We start from the raw sequence: 23539 nt of genomic DNA on the forward strand, positions 1-23539 counted from the left end.
CCGAAGTGCTTACGCTGTTGAGTTGAAACTGTTATCTTGAAACCTTTGTCTTCGACGGAGTCATCACTGTGAAAAGTCAAATCGGTATAATCGTCCCGATGTCCTCTAGGTTTAGTAATGTATTTGGTAAATCCTGTGGAATTACCACAATAATTGTCTGTTCTCTGTGAGGGGATATTATTTAAATTTATTTTTAATAAGGCTGTATGAGGCTGAATTTTCAGTCTTTTATAAGACAGCAGCAGGCATTAAATTTCAAAATAAGAGTTCAAATTATTGTAACATTAATAAGTACTTAAAATTAAGGTAGAAACTTAACATCAAATTATTATATAAACCCAAGAATTTAGTTTCCATTAGCAAAATTAAATATTAACTGAACATTACTTTTTGAACTTTTTTACCTTAACATGTGCTATCCGCAGATAATCAACACACTGACCCGTCTCTGCAGATGGCTTTTGTAAAAGCATGTATTCGAAATGAATTTGAAAGTGTGTTTCCGATTTTATGCGCCATTTGCAATGAGCATTAGGAGGATATACTGCGCCTTCAGGTGGAAATTGGATCGTTATGACCTGTGTGACGAATATTACACATATATTAATAGAACCCGTGCTTGTAAATGATATATTTTCCATCTAACCTTCTCGCTTTGAAGTTCTAGTTCGTTTCGTCCGCCACAAACGGATTTTTCGATTTCTAGAACAATTTCAGGGGTGTAATTCCCTTGTCTTGTAAAGCTAAATTGTAGCAGTGCATGTTCATTGGACGTTATTAACTTTCTTTTCGTTTCATTATTTGTGCAAAATTTGCCCATGGACAAGGTGGTGTCACTCTTGTCCGCCCCTTCTATTACCTCTAAATAGTTGCACTGTGCACATGTTTCATCTGGACATCGTGCTTGATTAATATCCAGATTTCTTATTTGAATTTTGACACGATAACTCTCCGGAGCTGTTACACGGATTTGGCAATGCAATTCCTCAGTTGAGTTCACTGTGTAATTCCGAATCATTATAAGTTGCTGTGCAACTGAGTCATCGTTAGTCAATGCAATGCGTTCATTACAGTTGCGAACAAATAAAATATCAGCTTGAAAGCCCTTTTTCGCATAACTACTATCAGATACAGCCGCAATAACGGCTTGGCTGCCGTCCACTAAAACCAGTGGCGGATTTGCGCTTAAATTACCACATAATTTAATAAGCTCATTCTCTGTCCTCGGTGAAGAGCCTAAGTAAATTGTCACGAAATCAAGTGAGCATTTTTCATTTTTCTCCATATCGAAATATTTAAACCTTACTAATATGGAATGATCCGGCGGTGCCATTATATTCCATATACAGTTCATATTGTCCGCATATAAATAGTCGTTACCACTTTCCACGTTCGTCGCGGACAGAGAACGAATCACTGTCGATTGGGAGATATTTCCGCCACAAGAATTTAATTGATATGCTATTTGAAAGGCTTCGTAGACCGTGATAATGGTTAAACGCAAATAACGGTACTCGAGTATTTCTGCTGCTTCGCAATATTCGCCTGCTTTAATTTCGTTTCCTTCTTCGTCTTTCTTATAGGCTATAAATCCCAATGGGCATGACCTGTTCATTTGCCTACGGGCATGTGTATATTCACTATTCTTTATTTGCAACCTAATTGCCTTATCTGAGTTTGATACGAAGGTATATGAACACTGAAACCTGGAATACGGCGTGCTTTCCGGATCAGGAGTTCGTACTACCTGCATTTGATTGGTAACATGGAAAGTGGTGATGCAAGCTGATGATACTCGAAAAGTGAAGCCATCACCTGTTGTTGTATTGTCTGTGCGAAACACTATTAATATACGATGTGACGTGGCATTGTACGTGCTCGGAACTTCTCGACCACAAAAACGTTCTTTTGGATTCCAAATGTTATTTTCATAAAAATATATTTCCAGGTAGTCCTTAGAACAGTTTTCGGATTTCTCTATAAAAAATCTACCTAAGAAATTTACAATCAAGTAGAGTCCATGACTTGTTTCGAACTCCCAGCTGCATTCCATATTGTTTTTATATGTTTTAGAATCCACTGAAACTGGTGGAGGGCTAATTACAACCATCGTTTTACTGCCACAAGTAATAGACGCTTTAGCAGTTATCTGGAATGATGTACTTGCTCTAGGTTCTTCGGAGTGATATAATATAGTCGTTAAATGCTTTTTTAAATTGATACCAGAAATAAGCTCTGTTGAGTTATGACAAATTTTTGCAATTTGTGGAAGCTCCGGAGTCATACCAGAATATATGGCAATAAATTCTTTACTGCAGTCATCAATTAAGCTGATATTACCAAGCAGCTTATATGGTCGCCTTTCAGAGGCTCCTCTAATCGTCCACGCACATTCTATATGATGTTCATCACCATTATGTACAGCATTTTCTGGAGGAAATATAATTTTGAAATCTTTAGCTACGTTGAAGCTTCCTCCACAGGGATGACGATGAAACTCTACTGAAAACCGACTAATTTTAATATCATCATTTTGCAGCATATTGAGCATGCCACCTTTGGATGATAGCGACACCTCTATATCAGTGATATTTGTAAATATCATTTTATATGGCATAAGTAAACTTTCATCTTGGAAACGAATGGCATATGGATTGTGAAATGGATTATTTCTGTAAACCACAATCTCTCCGATCTTAAAAGTTATGGTTTCAAATCCACTTAATATGAATCGTGAGGTACAAAAGAAGTTGGTATTCCAGGGTAATCTGTTTGTGTCGAGTGATCCAGAAATCTGTTTGTTGATATCGGGTGGACAGGGAGACTCCTCGTTCGAACTATAGCGTGCCTGAAGTTTGCGTATTGACGGAAAGCGGCGATGAATATCGAAGCGTACATACATAAAGTTGTCAGAAGACACTATTTGCTGAGACAAGTTAAAATTGTTTATATCGACCTCGGTAATTTTCGAAAGCATATCGGGATCATTGTAAAATGCAATTTTTTGTATCAGCGCATTTCGATGGGGAGAAGTTTGCAATATAAAACTGTGAAAAGTTGAAAAAATATGCCATTAAAACCGATGTTACGAGCCGAATATATTAAAAAATATGAATACATATATACATATATACAATTAGAGTATTTCAACGAAGTAGTGTACATTTTCCAGAGCGTTTAACTTTTTTATTATTATGACCGTTATTAGGCAAAACTTTTTTATTAGTCACTTCAAAAATTATCATTACATTTGGATGGAGGGGGATATTAAACGATTTCACACCGAACCATCTGTTGCTTAAATGAACGGACTAACATAATTCGCGAAATAGATTCCTCTCATCAGTCGAAACATTTTGGTAATGTATTTACTTTATATGTTTACAATTCACTAGGTTTCATTAGACTGTTGTATCCACCCTCCTGAACAAACACGTTAGTGCAGTAATGGCAATAAAAGCAACTCTGATATTATCCGCCATAAAAAATGTAATTTGATTGGTGAAATTTGTTTACTTATCTAAAAATATTTTTTCATATATGTAGGTGTTTAGTTGAAATTTCCCCATTATTTTCTCAGAGCCCATTCACAAAAGTTCAGTTCGCCCAACTCGCTTTTATTACCAAGTTTGTGTTGTTATACCTGCATAAGTTATATTCTTTTAGCGAATTACGTGGAATGCCATAACACGAAATAAACTAATCGAAATATCAAACAAAATATGATTTATAACTGTTTAAAAAGATGATAGTTAAAAAATCACCCAGTTTTTCAGAATATAAGAAATATATCGTACATATTTCCAAAGATTCTTCAGAATTAGTCTTTTTTTATTTGTTTTCGCTCACAAATTTCACAAATAGGCCAGCAGATGACCCAGGTGTTTTGAAATAACTATGTATGTAGTATATCTAAATTAAAAGCGATTTCGAACGATCTTTTGCAATTTCAGAAGAATGGTCTGTTGTATTGTTTATTTGACCGAGCTCCTCCTCCATTTTCAGGTGTGCGCCATCTTACAAATGGAGGAACCAACAGTCTTTTGCCGTCTCCCAACGGCAGATGGATTTTAACGAGAAGCTTTGTATATATAAACCGTAAACCTGTGAATATAACCATAACACCACATTGCTGAATTTGTGTTATTCTTCGGTAAGCGATGTGAGAAGAAAACTGCGGCTGAATTAGACGCGTTGATTGGTGAAACATCGTATCAAAAGAAGAAAGAATTGTAATAATTGCAAGACAGGCTTAGGGCCCCCGCACACGGATCATATCGCCATCGTAGCGTATGCGACAAAATGTACGCGAGGCATACGCTTCGTTATCGCACACTTGTGTTCAAATAGCGAACCGCACACAGCAGCAGAGTCGTCAAATACCCTGTACGCTTGTAGTTTGTTTTTGATTTTCAGTGCTAGTATTTAGTTTTTGAATAGTCGGCTTCAAAATTTCTACAAGCTCCTTAAAAACAGTTTTAGACATTCTGTAAAAGGTCTGACATTTATAATCCTTTGTGTAAGCAAAAGTCAGAAATTTGTAATCATCCTCTTGTAACTCCCTTTTGGCAATAAATAATCTGCTGTTTGAGTTATTCCTTATGTGCGGATGCACCCAGTGCCTCCTCTTTCTTTTATTTCTGCTCCGATGGAGAAGATAATACAATAAAATAAATTCCTCTTCATCGCTCGACATATTGACAACTCGTACTTGTAGATAGCTAGTTGCATTGTGTGTGGACAAGCAAGCGTATCGTCATCGTCGCTACATTATAAAATAATTGTTGCAAATGAATGCCTTATCTCACCCCTCTTACTATCCGGACTATCATTTGTTTCGATCGAGGGCATATACTCTTGATGCTAGAACTTTCACTCATATAAAAAAGTCAAAAAATGGATCGATTCTTGAATGAATCGCTTACAAATACGAGGAGTTCTCTCGATGCGAATAAGTATGCTGTTCGAGATATGGGGAAAAGTAGTGCCAAATCTCGAACAAAGTTGTATATCATAGAAAATACTATTGTATTTTTTTATATTGTAACTGAAGATGGACTATTTCAAAAAGATGAGTAGCAATTTCTGTAGTGTATTCGAAAACTACTATAAGTGTTATTAACTATGTAATTATCAGAAGTTAGTCTTAAAAAGACAATTTAGTCTAAAGTCTTAAAAATACTATTTCTATCTTTTACCTCGATCTGCCATTTTATAGAAAAACGAGTGAAAAGATTGGTAATTGAACCCGTACCGGTAAACAAAATGTAGGAGGCGCTTTGAGGTTTTTCTACTGAAACCCACCGTTGAACCTTGTTTTTGGTTTATTGAATTGTTTTTGTTTTTTTTCTGCACATGTACGAGTATAAGAATATTTAGATAAGTTTTGCTCATCAGATTTTATTTTTTTTATAATTTGGTTATGAATTGAAGTATGTTATAATGGATTAATTTTGGTTGGCTTCATTTAAGTTTTTAAAAAGTAGCACCTATACTAAGCGTTACGAACCTCAAATATAAGAAAAAGTTTTTGCTATTAGCGTTGCGCCTACGTATTGGCACACACCTGAATGTTCTCGTAAAAATCATTTACATATGTATAGCACAACATCAAAACATACACCATAAATTGGAGGACGAATTCGGCCAAACAACTAAACGAGGATGTACAAGCGAATTACATATAATATATATAAACATAAACACATGTACTATATGAATATGAAAGTTTGCTTGATTGCTAATTTTTTGTGGTTTAAAGAGTTGTTTTAAATAAATGGAGAAGGTTTGCGAGTTTTTAAGACCCGGTAGGTGGCGCTGTGTTTGAGATACTACGAATTTTTTTTTTGCTTGATTTGATTTATTTTGGAATACTATAGTATATGTATGTTTCATCTGACTATAAATAACTGCTTTGGAAAGGAATTGACTGCAGGTAGCGCTGTCATGGAATTATTACAGATTTTCGTACCTATGGATTGTCTGATTTGGTTCATAATCAGGAAACGTTTTAGTTGCTTAAAATAAATGTTTCTGGAAAAGTGGTCTCCCTAGGTGGATATTTCGAACTATCGTTTTTATGGTTGAAAATTATTAAAATCAGCTCCTATAAACAAGAAGAGGAATCAAAATTTATATGCTATTTAGTGAAAGATATTGTTTATGAATATCCAACGGGCGGGAATTGCTGTTATTATAAGCATTCCTTACACATGGTAAAGCTATTTGGGTAGCTGGTGCTGACCTAGTGCTAGAAGAATGGTATTATACGAGAATTACACACAAAAAATTAATTCCATTCAAAAATTAACATTCTTTTATTTTTGCTATTGATTAAAAATAAATGTTTGAAGAAACTAATGCGAGTTTGTTTGGATACACTAAATGGCGTTGGAGTCGAATTACTGTAGAAATCGTATTAAGAGTTCGATTCATCAAAGCTCAATGTTTTTGATTTGTATGTCAACTTTGACGAGATGCATGGTACGTGGCGATCACAAATAGAGAGATCTACAGTTTTAAGCCGACTCCGAACGGCAAACGTTTTTTTTTGAGGAGATTTTTCATAGCAGAAATATACTCGGAGGTTTGGCATTGCCTGCCAGAGAGCGACAAAAAAGAGTGACATTAGAAAAAAAGTCCTCTATCATTTGGTGTCATGTCAACCTATACGACTGGAACATTTTAGTTTGACAAAAATTTGGTGCGGTCGGGTTGGGTTCACATAAAATTATTAAAAATACCATGCAGGTGGAGTCGCGGGTAACTTCTAGCACATACTTTTACATACACATACCATACTCATATGTATATATTATACAAAGTCAAATTTATAAAAATCAGTTATTTTTGTGAGGTCAAATGAGTGGTTCGTTAATGATTTAAACAGACATTTTCTGATTTATTCTTCATTCTGATAACGAATGGATGAAGGGTTTAAAATAAAACCAAATCTTACCGTTCTGTATTATTGACGACACTTTGGGCTTCGAATTTTTGAAACTCGAATGTTACTCGTTGGCCTTTTGGAACTTTGATTTTCCATCTGCAGGATACATAAATGGGTACCTGATCCAGCGTGCTGAATGACAGTATACCTGAATCATTGTCAACTTCACGGTAACAAAGGCCATATAAACGCTGAAATCTTAATTTAAATCCTCGGTGCAAATAGCTTCCAGGGAATGTTACAAAGCGTAGCGTGACTGCATTTGTATCAATATCTAGAACTGGCATAATCGTAGAGTTCCCATATAAAACTGTTACTATTTCAGGGTTCTCGCTAAGTGTAACAATTTCAATACGATCAGATCGATTTATATTACTTCTTTCGTAAGCTAAATCCAGATCAGCAAAATTCAAACGCATTCGAGATCTGGTGGGCATTTTAATTGTATAATCACAAACGGCTGGTTTTGGATAAGCGCCTATCTCTGGGTACCCATTTGATGTGATTTCGCCAACTAAGTCTGCATAAGTGCCACCACAGTTGGCAATCGATACATTAGCTTGAAATCCATTTCGTGGCTCGTTTAAATCGGTCAAATAATGTAGTCGAAGAATGTTTCCTGTCGATCGAATTGTATTCGGCTTTGTACAGAAACGTCCAAAACTACGTGCCAATTCGGTGGAGCCATCAAATATTTCGATGAATTCCTTTTTGCAATATCGGGTATTAAAGCTGAAGTGTCCTAAAAATTCAACTTGCAGTGTTTCGCCCACAGGACCAATTATAATCCAATTGCACTCAGTGTGCGGGTTGGGAACGTTGGGATAGTTAGGTGAGCTTATGTTAATTGAACTAAGGTAATGTGTCAGCTGTATTTCGGTATCACACTCTGCAATTGCTTGATATGTCATGTTAAAATCCAAATCTTTTTCAAAAGGATTAGTCCAGTTGAGGTTGTATTTAATTGTTAAACGGTTGGTCGACGATTCCAAATTTTTGACATTTCGACCTTCTTGGTTGCATATGTGTCCAGGGGGTAATATCGGTGCATTGCCATCAAAACCGTCATACACTATTGCATATTGGCGGCAAGTTTTGGCTATAGGCACAATATTTTTCCCAAAATCTAAACGAAGAGCAATCTTTCTTCCGGTCGGGACTTCAATATGCCATATGCAATATGAATTGGAGTTAAACGAGCGCATAACATTTGTTCCTAATATTTGCCCTGCTAGAGCGGTCATATTCGATCCGCAAGCAGTCTTTGCTAACGATGTGAAACCGGTGCGATTGAAGCTGAAATCTGTATGAAGCACAAGTTTCAAATATGGCGTTCCTTGTATAACTTTAATCGGAATAATAGACATATCATTGCTGTCAGAAATATCCAGTTCTTTATGCCAGTCTATCAAATTAGTGGATGTTAAGATCTGCAAATAATCTGACTCGCCGTATGTCTCAAGCTTGACCTCGTATAAGTTCAGCACAATGTGTTCGGTAGAGTCTTCCGGTTTTATTATCCATTCACAGTCCAAATTGTGAGCATAACCATTCGGATAGCCGGGCGAGGAAATATTTAAGCGATTGCTATAATTTATTACGTATGTCCTATTGCAATCATTTCTGGATAGATTAGTTTGCACACCACTGTTGTTAACAGTTTTCCAACCGATTTTAAAAGCGTCCAATTCATTATTAATACTAACCAAATATAAAACATTGCTACTAGATGTGTATTGCCAAGGAGAATCCGGAATGGGTATTTCCAAAGCTAAGTCATCAAAGCCATCATATAACTGTTGATTAAATTAAAAGTTAGTATAAGCTCATGCAAATTGTGTGCATATAAATTTCCTTACTTTCAAGCCTCTATTATATTCCTTGAAATTGAGAGAAATAAAATTTCCTCTGGGCAATAAAATCCTCCATGTGTATGTTTCTTGATTGAAAATTGAATTCAAAGGCGGCGACTCGATCGAACCTGCAGTACTATGCAGCTCATTGTTGTGTGCTGAAAAGAAATAATTTGTTTGTTTTTATGAGGCGCAAAATTATAATAATATTATATAACAAATTTAGATTGATCTGAAAATGAGACTCTGATGTGGTGTCTTCATCTCATACTCTCATCCAAGCCAAAATTTATTTCGCACAAACTATGGATTTTAAGTTGACTTCATGACGTCGTATAGTGGGTATTGACCCTTGAGAATTTCGATCAATACACCTGGTCTGAAAGAATTAACGTTGAATGTTTTTTTTTTGAGGCATAGAAAAGATGAATATAAGACAAACAAATTCTTGTTGTGTTTTGGAAATTAGTATTATCTTTTGAATTTCTTACTGCTGGTGATTTTAAAAGATCAGTTGATGTAGACTTTGAAGCCTTTTTAATGCATTATTCTTAGGCTTTTAATTATGGGGCCCCAAGTAATGAGAAACATATTCAAAATATTATGACTTGTTTATTCTCGACTGCTTCTTCGTGTAAAATGTTCTCCATACTTTTACAATAAGTTCTTTGTTAAATGCTCAACAACGATATGGGGTGAGTACTTTCTTGAATTTTTACTGAAATATAATGTATCAATAGTAAACCGAGGTAACGAATTGATATTTAGAAATACAATAAGTATGCAATGGGATATATCTACATTCAGCCCATACAAATGTCTTGGACCTGATGGGATATTCCCTTGCTTCTATAAAGGGAATCCAATACATTGACTCCACTTTTTCCATACTATACGCCATTGATACCTACGAAATGGGATCAGGTAAAGGTTGTATTTTTTCCAAAGGTAGGAGAAACCCCCGAACAATTGTCTAAGCCATACAGACCAATAGCCTTAGCTCATTTTTTCTCAAATGGAAAATATTTTGGACAACTTAGGTAATATCCCACTGCATCAACTTCAATTTGCCTACCAACCTGGCAAATCTACTAAGACTTCAATAAACAGTCTCGTAACTATTATTGAAAAAGCTATTTAATCAAAACAAATTGCACTTGGCGCTTTTATTGGCATACGAGGAGCTTTCGATAATCTATACTATAAAGGTGAATGTGTGTACGTTGTCCGCGCATCACTACGAAACGACAACACCAAATGACGTAAAAATTTTTATACATTCGTATTTTCACCCACTGAAGGTTAAAGACATGTTTTTATGATGGAACTCCCTTCCCACAGCCCCCAGGCCGCGCCATCACTCTCATTCGTCACTAATAATCGAATGTTTCCTTAAATTTAATCTAAATAATCTTAGTTTTTCCTATTTCCCACTATTTATAGCACACTAGACTTCATAATCCGCATAAACTGTTCAACTATGATCCAAATGCAAAGTTCAAAAACGGTTTGTGATAGAAAATTAATAAAAATAATTTTGCTTAATATTTTTCTGATTGGTTGTTTTAATTTTATTCAACGAGGCATAGCAACTGATGCCGGGTATTGTAATATTATGGTTATTAATAAAAAAATATTTTCTATGAAATTATTCTTTGTAATTCTTTTATATACATATCCTAAATCCCTCAAAAGTACTCCTACGCGGGCGGGTTCAAGCTAGTACATCCTATGAGGCAATCAACAATACTCTATCTCAAAAGTACCTACCTAAACCCATCATAAGATGGAATCCAGAACAGTGGGCATCATGGTTACAAGACGTTGCCCGCATGGGAAAGTGCTCTCTCCTTTTCTATGGACACTAGTAATAGATGAACTTCTCCACAAACTGAACAATCTAGGACTCCACACTCAAGGTTATGCAGATGACCTGATGGTATACATAGTAGGCTGCCATGCGGAGACCATTTCTAACCGTATGCAACAAGCCTTCACTATAATAAACTAATGGTACACCGACAAAGGGCTCTCCATTAACCCATCGAAAACTGCACTAGTGCCGATCACTAAGAAAAGGAGCATCAACATTAAATATCCTGTCTTAAATTCATCCACTTTCAACTCTCCACAGAAGCGAACTACCTTGATATCATTCTTGACAAAACGCTCGCTTTGGAAGTCTAAGAGCTTCTTTGCCTGCACAAGGCGTTTTGGAAAAACATGGGGACCCACCCCCAGAATGACTTACTGGACATTCATTACAGTTGTTAAATTTATAGTCACTTACACTTCCATAGCATGGTGGTCTAAAGTTTAGTGACGAAGGGCGGTAAATGATCTTAACAAATTATACGGCATCATCTGCGTTGGTATAGCAGGAGCAATGAAAACATGTCCAACTGACGCATTAGGTGTGCTTCTATGTACCTATACCACCGCTTTCAATTTCAATAGAAAAAGAAGCGCGTTTGAGAGCCTTACGATTATGATGAAGCGCTTTACGATGGAGATATGAAAGGTCATTTAAATATCTTAGAAGACTTCTGACATACTCCTATTCTTCATAGGGTGGATACATTATCTCACAAAATCATTCTCTTCAGGAACTTTCAAGTTCTTATTAATGAACGTAAGGTCTGGAAAAAATTGTATCACTTTCAAACACGAAATCAAATCGAACAGGGGAGGGAATCAATGGGCCTAAATTAAAAAAATCTCTACTCAACAATCTTCCAAGCTGAAATACATGCCATTGAGATATGTTTGAGGGAATATCTCCATAGAAAAGTGAGAAGAACATACTTTCAGATAGTCAGGCTATTTTAAAAGCTGGTACATGACTGCCTGAACCTTCCCAACATGTCAGGGAACTTCAGCACAATATTATTGGGTTGGGTTTGTGGACACGAAGGGGAACGAAATAGCAGACCAACTAGCAAAAAAAGGGGCAAACATGACCGTAATTGGTCCTGAACCTTTCTGTGTACTTACAAAAGGCCCCAACAAATTTCTCAGGAGTTGGGAGGAGAAGAAGTTCGTTGGATACTGGCGGAATTGTATTGGTCAGCGACAACGAAACAATTCCTAACGCCTAACAGAGGAATTTCTGATAAGCTACTTTCACTCATCAGAGTAGACTTAAGACTTCTAACTGGTTACTTTACAGTCCTCTGTAGTTTGAGATACCACTTAAACAAATTTGGTCTCTCTGAGACCTTTACCTACCGATTCTGTGAAATGGACACTGAACATTCAGAACACATCCCTTGTAAATCTCCTGCGCTAGGCAGAAAACGGCTACACCACCTTGGTAGTATTGCCGTGCCTCCATATAAATTATAGAAAAATAAACCCCAAAATGTGCTAACTTTTCTCAAAAGCCTAAAATATAGGGTACCTCAGTAAGTTTTGCACAATACGTCTATTTTGGTCACAATGCCCAGAAGTCTAATAATAAAAATAATATGAGTTTCTCGTGCTTCTTCCGATAATTATGGACAACTATAATTTTCCCATCTATAAAATTACCATGCACGATATTATATCTAAAACATGAATAAAATTAATTAATTATAAATTTGAATTAAAAATAAACCAAAATGTTATCAAATAAATTTCAAATTACTGAATTAATTTTTTCTATATTTGCGAGAAATATATTAGAATTAACAATGGAAATTATTTGCAGGAGGGAGCTCAATTCCAAAACGATTTGTAATGCAAAAGTTTAATAAAATCAATAATATTGTAATATTTGAAAAATAAGAAAACTAATACTTTTAATAAATTCTTTTGATGAAAAATTGTTAAAATTGAAATGAAATGGTTTGCATAGAACCCTAACGCAAATCAATTTAAAAAAGAGAAGAGAATAAAAAAACAGTGAAAATTGATAATCGATAAGAAAGCGTTTTGTACGACAAAATTGAAATACGTTTATCTAAAAAAATATTTGGGCAAACACGTAGCGCGGTAGTTGTAATATGGCCATGAAATAAGGAAAATAATGAATGTAGGTAGTATTGTATTGTATTTACTAAAAGTAAAATCTCAATATTTTTTCGTATCCATGGTATTTACCACCGGAGTTAGCAGTTCAAATATAACTAAATTTATCTGAAAACAATCATTTTTAGCGGTTTAATGCAACTTGTCCTTTTTGCTAAATTCACTATACAGAATATCAAATGAGCTATTGGGGTAATAAAACACAAAAACAGACTTCTTTAAATTTATAAAATATTTTAATTATTAATGTAATTTTAATTAAAAATTAATTATTAGTTATTATTTAATATTAATTTAAATTTTAATTTATAACACTTTAAACAAAATTATTTATAAAAAATTTACAATAATAAAAAATCAAAAATAATTCAAATTTATCATAATTTATTTTTTAATAGTTTTGATCAAGGAGAATGGACCAGGAATCTCCTTTCTGTCGCGATAGTGGATGGCACCAGCGCCACGTGAAGCTGATCAACTGATCTTTACAAAATAGCCATTTCAAAGATCGGCGAAGTATGGTCTGGGTCTAAACTCGAGGTAATTTCGAGGGATGACATCCCCAGTTTACCAAGAGCTAGGGCATGGTTACTAGCGGAGCCATCAGACCCTCAAACGATCCTTGAAATGCTTCAGGTATGTAATCCGGAGCTTCCTACGTCGTCTTGGAAGGTCACAAAGCTGGACGATCTCAAAGCTGCAAGGACTCGGTGGACGCACTGGCGAAATTTGACGGTGTAGGAAGCTATGGATTGAGGGTCTATAATAAGGACAAGACGTCTAATTTAAAGGACCCGGTTGGTGCTGAAATAGGCCTCACGGCGAAATCTGGCTCCGGTCCTAACACTGCTACAGCGCTACGAAAGGCATCTGCTGACGGCAGTATCTCTTCCTTGTTAGATAGAGTACTTGATACTACTCTCTCTGATGAGGAAGAGCTACTGGCGTCAAACTCAGATGATCCTAACAAAACGGTGGTGGAGAGGAAGCCCAGTAACCATGATGTTACGGGTTCTTCAAATTAACCTTCACCACTCAAAGGTTGCGTCCACCAACCTCATAATCCACCTGGCCAAAGGTGGACATCATATTGTCCTGATTCAAGAACCATGGGTATCACATGGACTTGTGTGCGGACTAAGGACTCAAAAATATAAACTGATGTATGCTCGTAACAAAGGTAATCCTAGAGCGTGCGTACTAATAAGAAAAGGGATAAATGCTTTCATGCTCTCAAATTATAGCGACACCGATCAATTGACCATTAGCCTGGAGTCGCGAATTAACGGATGTGGCTATCTTTCTGTTACCTCGCACATGACCATGAGGAGCTACCGAGATTAATATTCAAAGATCTGGTATCGCAGACAAAGAAGCTTAGCGTAAAGCTAAATATTGGTGCGGATGTAAATGCGCATCACGAGATATGGGGCAGCACTGATACTAACGCTAGAGGTGAGTGTCTCTTTGATTATCTAATAGGAACTAAGTTACAGATTTGTAATAAAGGTAATAAACCTGCTTTTGTCATTAGTAATAGACAGGAAGTGTTAGACGCTACTTTCGCTTTTGACTCCGTTATTAACAGAATTAGGAACTGGAAAGTTTTGGAAGAACATTCCTTCTCTGATCATCTGATCCGAAACCTAAGCCGGGTAGAAATATCAGGAAAACAGACTGGGAAAAGTATGTAGATTACATCGGGGTTACCCTAGGAACATGTCCATCTGTGTTACCACAAAGCATAGAAGGACAAGAAAATTTGGTTGAAAAGATTACCTACAACTTGAATGCTACCTTAGCGGAAGCCTGTCCCATAAGAAGACTAGACTAAGCGAGTTTCAAAAAATAAGCAGAAGCAAAGAAAACACAACTCGCAGAAGATTGGAAAGGCTATAAAGGTGCTCTGAGAATCTATAATTGCCCAAAGGCAATCTTGTAAATCCTTTTGTGAAGAGGTTGAGGGGGCAACTGAGACCTCAAGACTTCGTAAGATGTTAGCTGGAAGTCTTTAAAATTGGGAACTGCTACAGAAAAGCAATTACTGCAGCACTTATTGATCTTGGGATAGAGCCGAGCTTGGTATGCTTCATTGGCAAAATGCTAAATAGCAGACCAATTGAAGCGAAACTAGGAGAATCGGTGCTCAGGAGATTGGTAAGTAGAGATACACCGCAAGGTGGAGTCCTCCCACCGTTTTTATGGAACGCAGTTGTAAATAAACTTCTGTTAATACTGGAATCGGTGGGCTGTAAGGTGATAGCTTACGCCGATGATGTTGTTATTGCTGTCTCTGGTAAATTTGTATCTACATTAAGAGACCTAATACAAAATGCTCTAGATATTCTTGTGTGGGCAGAAAAGTGTGGTCAAGGAGTCAACCCAGCCAAAACACAACTCATACTGTTCACTAGGAAGCACAGAATCTCTTAGCTAAGTCCAATTATGGTCAAGGGGAGAGCTCTTGTGATTTCGGAAGAAACCAAGTAGTTGTGACTAAACATAGATAGGAAACTGACTTGGAAGTCAAACATCTTAGAAAGAGTCAGGAAAGCGAACCTACCTTTTATGAATGTAATAGAGCTTTAGGTAAGACCTGGGGAGTTAAACCTAAGGTTTCGCATTGGCTTTACACTGCTGTCGTCAGACCCATTTTCTATATGCAATGTCATCTGGTGGTGTGTATGCAGAAAAAAAACCTATTCTAATATATTGAATAAGGTGCAGAGATCAGCGGAATTAGCAATATGTGGCGTCATGAATACCACGTCATCCATGGCTTTGGATATCATATTACATCTGCCATCCCTAGATTTCTTCTGCAGATACTCAGCGTCCTGCTCCGCTTTAAGGCTCAAAGCGAGCTCACAATGGAGGACTGTCACACATGGACATTCAACCATCTTATATTCCTATACGGATATACCCAGTGACTGTGATTATCACTATCCCGTTCTTTGCTTCGAAAGGAATTTCCTAATGAAAATCCCTTCTAGACTGGAATTTCTTGAAGAAGATCTAAGACCCGTTAAGATGTACACGGACGGATCTAAAATGGACACCGGTGTAGGATCAGGGTTATTTTGCGATGAGCTTCCTATTAGTAAATCCTTTAAACTACCCGATCACTGTAGTGTTTTTCAAGCGGAAATAAACGCTATTCGTGAAGCCTTAAAATGGTTTAAGATAAACAGAATATCATCACCAGATATGCATTCTATCAGACAGCCAAGCTGCCCTACGAGCCCTGGATGCATTCCGAACAACATCAAGGAGTGTCTTACGTCGTCGCCAAGCTCTAAATGAGATGATCAAGCAATATCGTATAATCTTATGCTGGGTTCCAGACCACAGAGATATACCAGGGAACTGAAGGACAGACCAACTTGCAAGAGAAGGTACCTGTATGCCAAACATAAATAATTTTATGGAGATACCTCTCGCAACTTGTAAGCTTCTTATTAAGGACGTACTAATCAGTTCTGCAAATCAAAGATGGAGTAGCGCTAACATCTGTGAAATTGCTAGGCAAACATTGCCAAGACTAAATCTACGTCTGTCCAAGAGTATTATAAAATTGAGTAGACTTCAAATCAGGACCTTAGTGGGGGCCCTCACAGGACATTGTCTCATAGGAAATCATGCAAGGAGGTTAGGCGTTTACACGCATGATTTCTGACGTAGCTGCAGAAATAAGGAGGAGTTGGAAGCAATTCAATATCTTTTTTGCACATGCCCAGCTCCAGCCCGAAGCAGGAACCGATTTTTAAACTCCTACTGCTTAACGAATATAGATAATCTATACACTTTACGTATCAACAACCTTTTACGCTTTGTCAAAAGCTCAGGATGGTTTAATATAGAGAGGGAAATGCAGCCCAGCCCCCGCGGCTCACAACGGACCCATTTCGTGTTCTAAGTCGCATCGGTGTGTCTATGGGCGATGCGGCTGCCAAACCTAACCTAACCTTTGATGAGATCTGATTTTCACTTCTAAATATTAATGAATAGTTTTTCCGATTACTAATGACGGAAAATAGGCGACCGCTGCAGCCGAATGAGTATGTGTCTGACTACCACTCGGCAGAAAAAGTTTAAAGTAGTCACCACCAGGCAGGCAATGCATATATCATACATATGTATATATACATATAATCATGGAAAATTAAAAAAACGGTAATTAATTATGGAAGATATTCCGAAAAAAAAAAAAACGTTATCGAATTAATAATTATTCTTTTGTAGGCGCGGTTGAAAACAAATCTTGAATATTCAAAGTTGTTATTATTTTTCATGCATCTTATAAATATTATTAATAATAATTGCACGTTGGCGACGGCGAATTTCGAGGGCGATGGAACAATAAGCTGTATAAGCTTTCTGATGACATAAATATAGCGAGGCGATTAAAGAGTAGGTTCAAATCTCGGCGAAACACCAAAATTAAGAAAAAGTTTTTTCTAATAGCGATCGCCTCTCGTCAGGCAATGGCAAACCTCCGAGTGTATTTCTGTCATGAAAAAGCTCCTCATAAAAAATATATCCCGTTCGGAGTCGGCGTGAAACTGTAGGTCCCTCCATTTGTGGAACAACATCAAGGCGCACACCACAAATAGGAAGAGGAGCTCGGCCAAACACCCAGAAAGGATGTACGTGCCAATTATATAATATATACCTATAACTAAAGATCCAGCGGCTACGTTGGCTGGGTTATGTTGTCCGAATGGAAACAAACGCTCTACCACTAAAAAATTAGTGATAGTGCAATTTAGTTGTATTGCAAAATGCCCAACCCTAAACATAAGTATTGTATATACTTTTTGGTTTCCAAACATTTGGCCCTCGAGTCTTGTCGATAATAATACTCTAAATTTAAACAAATTTCATATTTTTCGCAACGATAGCTTAGAAGCAGATTTTGAGAAAGGTCTGAAAGAATTAAGTGTTTTATCTGCCTTTAATCAAGTAAGAGGGAATGTATTCAAGAGATCCGATGTCACAAGAGCGTTCGAATAGGGCAAAAGACCTACATATATATCCATATCTATTCCAATGGTGGAAAGAATTTTAGAAAAATTTGCTGAAAACAGGCGACGAGTCGAAATAAAATTGTATTGCTTTTTTTTTTTAAATGCGACTGAATTTCATTATTTGTTCCATTGTGATTTGGATTGAATTTGTTATCATTAAAAAATATTTAAATTGAAAGATATAGAATAATTTATAATATGATAATATAAATATGTTATATGCACATAAAATATTTATATATGTATGTAGTTATATATATAATCATAGAAAATAAGATTATAAATCCAAACCACTCACCATAATTCCAGGCTAGCTTAAAACCATTTCCTGTACTTCCTTCAACACTTCGAAACTTGATCCATGCATTTTCAAACAAAACTATTTTCTCCGTCACTGTTTCATTTGAGCAATATAATCGAATAATCTTGCCACGTTCATTGGACTGACGTATTTCTAAAAAGTCTTGGTTGCAGTTCTCTGAATTCATTATATCTAATGATTCAACCATCAGCTCAACATGGTTGCCAGCCGCTGCTTTAATCTCCCATATACATTCTACATTAGATGGATAAGATTGCGGATAGAAAGGGGAAGTCAGTATGCCTCTCAATGAGGTGAGTACGCCTCCGCAGGAACTTTGTACTATACTATATTTGGCTTTAAATTCTATCTTCGAGGCGTATATGTCCAGAGCATTTGTTGACAGAGCTATATTGGATTGGTGACTATCGCAAAATTTATTCAATTCGTTTTTGCCATTTCCATCTATCAACTTAAAATGTACGTGTGTTAGTTTTTAATAAATTTTCAATAATATTATAGAAAAATTTACTCTCAAGCCATTTGTGCAATTTTCCTGTTTGGAGCAGTCGCATTCCAAATGCAATATATCTAGAAAAATGTGTGTGCCTTCGGATTCAATTTTCCACTCGCATTTTTCGTCCAAACGAGATTTTATGTAACCAAAAGAGTCAGTCAGATGTCCTCCGCATGCCTTTTTGAGCAAATCAAAACCAAACAATTTGATAGAAAATTAGAAAATATATATTATTTGATTATTATTATTGTTAAAACTATGAGGAAGAGTGAATCTCACTGATTAATTTTTCGAATACAGAAACGCTTTCATGTAAAATCTTGCAACCTCAACATCTGTTCCATTTTCGTCACTAATGTGCAAAGGTCCAACAATTTTCCGCAAAATCTCTCTCTCTCTCTATTGTCCAAACATCCGCACTATGCAATCAGACGGGCATGAAGTGAGAATTTTGCACTTCGAGGAATTTACATTTCTATGCAGGTTTCTAAGTAAACGAGGACTAATGTTCAGAATCAACATCATTAGTCATCAATTGTACGCTGCTAAAAAAGTTTTCTTAAGAGACAGCTCGAACAGTGGTTCGTTGAACGTCCGCTTTTGGGTAAATGCGGACATCTCCGCGACTTCAGAAAACTTGGTACATGCACTACTTCCTATCTCATTCATATTCGACATAAATATTACTGACATCGAATAAGAACTGAGCCCTCCTTTTTATATGTTCCGACTAAATTTCGCACTGAAAGACTATTTTTCGGAAACAGCAGAAGCACACCTGATGTTAAAAGCCATCAATGAGTTTGTTTGATTCTACAAACTAACAGCCTGGCCTAGACCGAACTTAGTCTTTCTTACTTGTTCTACATATATGTATATGCACATAGGTATGAAATATGTTCGATAGTCAGAACCATCGATAGGTGTGATAGTGGTGTACTACCGATAGTTTGTCACTAATTCCATATATTACAATGAATGCGTATTGTATTTAATTCCTACGGTAATGTATAAATATTAGTAAAGGTAACTCACCTTTTTGAATTTAAATGAAAATTGTGCCGACCCACTTGCGTTCATTTTGTACACAACCTTCATTCGATTGCTTTGAATCAATCTACTTGCGGGCACTGTATCTCCACAAGTTTTTTCTAAAAGTGCTTCCGAACTATCATCTACTTTCCATAAACCCAAAAACCCATTACAGCTAATATTAAAATGATCGAAAATAAGATTTATTCCGTAACTATTCTCAACTGTGATCAGCCATACACATTCTGTAGTGATACCAGACAAACCACCTGGGGTCGGGTAGGTTATTTGCCCGTTATTGCCCTGGAAAATGCCACCACAAGATGAGTCTCGCGCAGTATAGCTTGCCGAAATATACTTCTTTGTTCGAATGCTGCTTGTGTAAAAATGAATATATAAATGATTTGCTTGTGATGTTATTGTAACCGGCACTTGATCTATCCGGCATTCCTTTAAGAGCATATTAGTAGAATTTTTTTCCTCTGAAACAATAATACCATCATCACTGCAGTCATCCCGTTCAGTTTCGATATGGATTTCATCAAAGTTGAGAACAATTTTTTTCCCTGCTGCAACCTCGATGTACCAATCGCAGCTAATTCCGGTGCTGTAAGGAGCGTGAGGAGATTTTATAATTCCATAATTTTCCGACAAATATTCCCCACAGCCAATCCTCTTATATTCGAGCCTGAAACCCTTCGCTGGCTCAGAGTAATCAGTAACAAATCTTATTTGGAATCGATTTCCTTCTGTGGTTATAGCTTTGCGAGGATTTGAACATAAATACTGTTTGGAGAGCACATCGTCGTTGTGTAAATCAAAAAAAATTATATAATCGAAATCGCATGACTCATCCCGAATTTCAATGTCTAAATGCGAAAACATCAGTTGAAATTTATTGTTTTTTCCACTTTGTATGTCCCAAAAGCAGTTAAGATTTGGTGGATAAATATCAGGAAAATTAGGTGACTCAATTACACCGTTTAAGTTGTCAAGCACGACATTACAGTTGGTCTCATACTCGATGAAGAACTGCAAGCCATCTTCAACATCACTGTCAGCAAAATTATAAATTATTAAAGCCTGATTTGATGAAGTTTTCAATTGAAGAGCATTTCCCTTGTTCCCACATGCGAATATAATTCGTGGACTATTAACACTTAGTCCGTCGTATGCTGTTAGTAAATTTTGCTTGCATAAGACCGAGTCATCTCCGAAGCTCGTAATATTTATTATAATTGTGGATGCTCTAGAAACTGTTATTTGCCAATCACAAGAGACTGTTCCAGCATTAACATTAACATTGTGAGGAGAATGTATTGAACCCTTGTACGAGTTGAGTTTACCACCACAACCCGTCTCCGTCTGTTGCCATGTAATATAAAATCCAGTGTCGGAGATGTACGAGTCGGAAACGAAGTGTAGATAAAGGTAATTTGTAAAGGATGGTATGCGTACTGGAATACTGCTGCCACAATATTTACCAATCCAAGGGGATGTGCTACTTTTACCATTTCTGTTATTAAAAAAGACAAGGATTAATTCATGTGCAATAAATATATTTTCACTACAAAGGGGTGGTGTATAATATATACATATATAATATACATATATATACATATATATAAATATGTATAGCATTTAGTCTAAAAAAATGAATATGCTTTCTAATTTCAGAAGCCGCCACCTATTATAAACTTCGACCTAATGTACTTTATCCACAGCCTTATATAGAATCCAGCTCTATATATCCAGCGGATTGCTATATAATATCTTTCTTAAGTAGAAACCTACTAGGGCTTTTTTCTGCCCCTAATGAGGAGTTGCATTTACCCTCGTTATAATTTGTGTCCTCGTTAAAGCAGAAGCCCAAAAGATGCGATGATCGTGGCGAAAAAATATGACCATTGGATCTTAATATGTCTACTACAGAGTTTCATATGTATATAGGTACGATTCAAGGCTTTACCATCAACTCCGATAACTATCTTTCACATTCATGATTCGCACAGCCTTCCATGTGAGAAGGGAACTCGATGTCGAAGAACTGTAACTGCAGAAGAAATCCACAGGGATTCGCCACTGGGCCTTAACATTTTTTTTCAAAGATCTTGCAATAGCTATCATTATAGGATCAACGAGCCCAGAACACAAAGCTTTGGAACTTTTAAACATTAAGTTAAGTCTTAATCCGACCTAAGATGCTGACCAATAGGGAAAACACTCGAACATTCGAGCAGGATATTTTTCGGCTTACAGATGATTTCAATATACTAAGGACGGCTACCAGTTAATGTCGAATTCGCCTAGCAGTTTGGCAGTTCACTCTATCATCTGACTTCTGTAGAAAAGATGCTTAAGTCACAGTACTAAGTCGATCTGGTGCCATCTTTTGTAAGAGCACACAATTTATGCGGATGCCAATGATATTGATAATACTAATCTGAAGAATGGCGCCATTGTTTCTAATTTTCCAAACTGGAAAAAGGAACAAAACTAATTAGTCTGGTGGTGAACGAAGGCAAGACGAATTATCGGCAGCGAACTCGACTTTGGACAGCCACGTCCCAGTTAACAGTTATAATTTAAAAATAGTTGATAATTCAGTTTTAACAACGTCAAAAATTTCCCTCCCGACGAACAAAAACCACATCTTATGACTCCTACGACGTATGATGATAAAGCTAATACCCTCCATTCAGCCGGATATTAGCCTAGGAGTTCTAAGGAGTGTGAGTTAGCAAGTACCGCTATTACGGAGAAATGGATCCAACTGCTCGAACTCTAAAGGTATTCTGGCAGTACGTGGTATTCTTAATTGGCATCGGTTAGCAAGGGGAACAGATCACAACTGCGTCGAATGGTGTAGCCACTAAAACAATCCCTCCTCTTCTTCTGGGGAGACTCACTACCTTGCAGTACTTCTGGAATGCCCTAAACGGTGTCCATTAAATGGACCAATACTATTCACCCACGTCTGTGTTCACCATATTTGTAGCCAACTTCATGCTCGTCTCTCTAATGTATCTGTGCCGTCATACCAGTAGTGTGTGTGGCATGCTTTCTGGTTCCTCTCTTCTTTCTTTGCACCTGCAGCAAAGAAGATGTTGCGATAATATTTTACCGTCTTATGCCGTCGTGAGCACATGACTCGAGCATCTGTGATTTGTTGTCAGTGGATTGTCTACCACCTCATATCGAGGGCTGATTTGTTTTTCTCTGCGTTTTGCGCTGCCAATTCGCGCGTTGCAGGTGCGGCATTATCCTCTTTGCAGAACTTTTAACTGCGTTAGAACAGTCACTTGATGCACGCATTTTATTGATTAAGTTGTCTGAGCTCAGTTATTCTCCCAAGACTAACTCAGGCGTTCGGCATTTTTCGTTGAAACGATCACAGAAGGAGAACACTTACTCCGCGCTTTCTATTGCATTGTTACAGCTTGGACAGAACGGAGTATCCTCCATGTGAAAGCGATGGAGGTACTCCAAGAAACATCCGTGACCGCTCAATATTTGGGTTAAGTGGTCTACGTCTCCGTGTCTTCTGGTCACCTATTGGCTAATTTTGGGGATAAGTCTACAGGTCCAACATTCGTTAACAGATGAGTCCCATCTGCTTTGCTACTTTTCTAACGAATGCAGACATTCTGCAGCCTTTGCTCCACTTGTCGACGTTACTCATTTTCTGTCATAAAGTTGTCCAATTTCCTGCACAAGTATACAGTGGTCGCACAATTTATTCGTACACTCACAATCACGAACAAAATTTTCATATATTCGTAAAGAATAACATATTTTTACAATATATAAGAAACGAAAACTTTGAGTTTCATATCTGGAATTAGA

General features: G+C 36.8%; 1 protein-coding gene across 1 annotated transcript in view; it reads right to left on the reverse strand.

Moving 5' to 3' along the window:
- The window catches only part of LOC129241559 (cubilin homolog), a 58899-nt gene that overhangs the window by 8507 nt on the left and 26853 nt on the right, over window positions 1-23539 (reverse strand). The window contains 7 exon segments of the mRNA XM_054877956.1: window positions 14-164; window positions 405-578; window positions 647-3047; window positions 6959-8745; window positions 8809-8960; window positions 18142-18838; window positions 19697-21209. Of these exon segments, the coding sequence (XP_054733931.1) occupies window positions 14-164; window positions 405-578; window positions 647-3047; window positions 6959-8745; window positions 8809-8960; window positions 18142-18838; window positions 19697-21209 (6875 nt within the window).

The sequence above is a fragment of the Anastrepha obliqua genome, chromosome 3 (assembly GCF_027943255.1).
Source record: "Anastrepha obliqua isolate idAnaObli1 chromosome 3, idAnaObli1_1.0, whole genome shotgun sequence".
NCBI lineage: Eukaryota > Metazoa > Arthropoda > Insecta > Diptera > Tephritidae > Anastrepha > Anastrepha obliqua.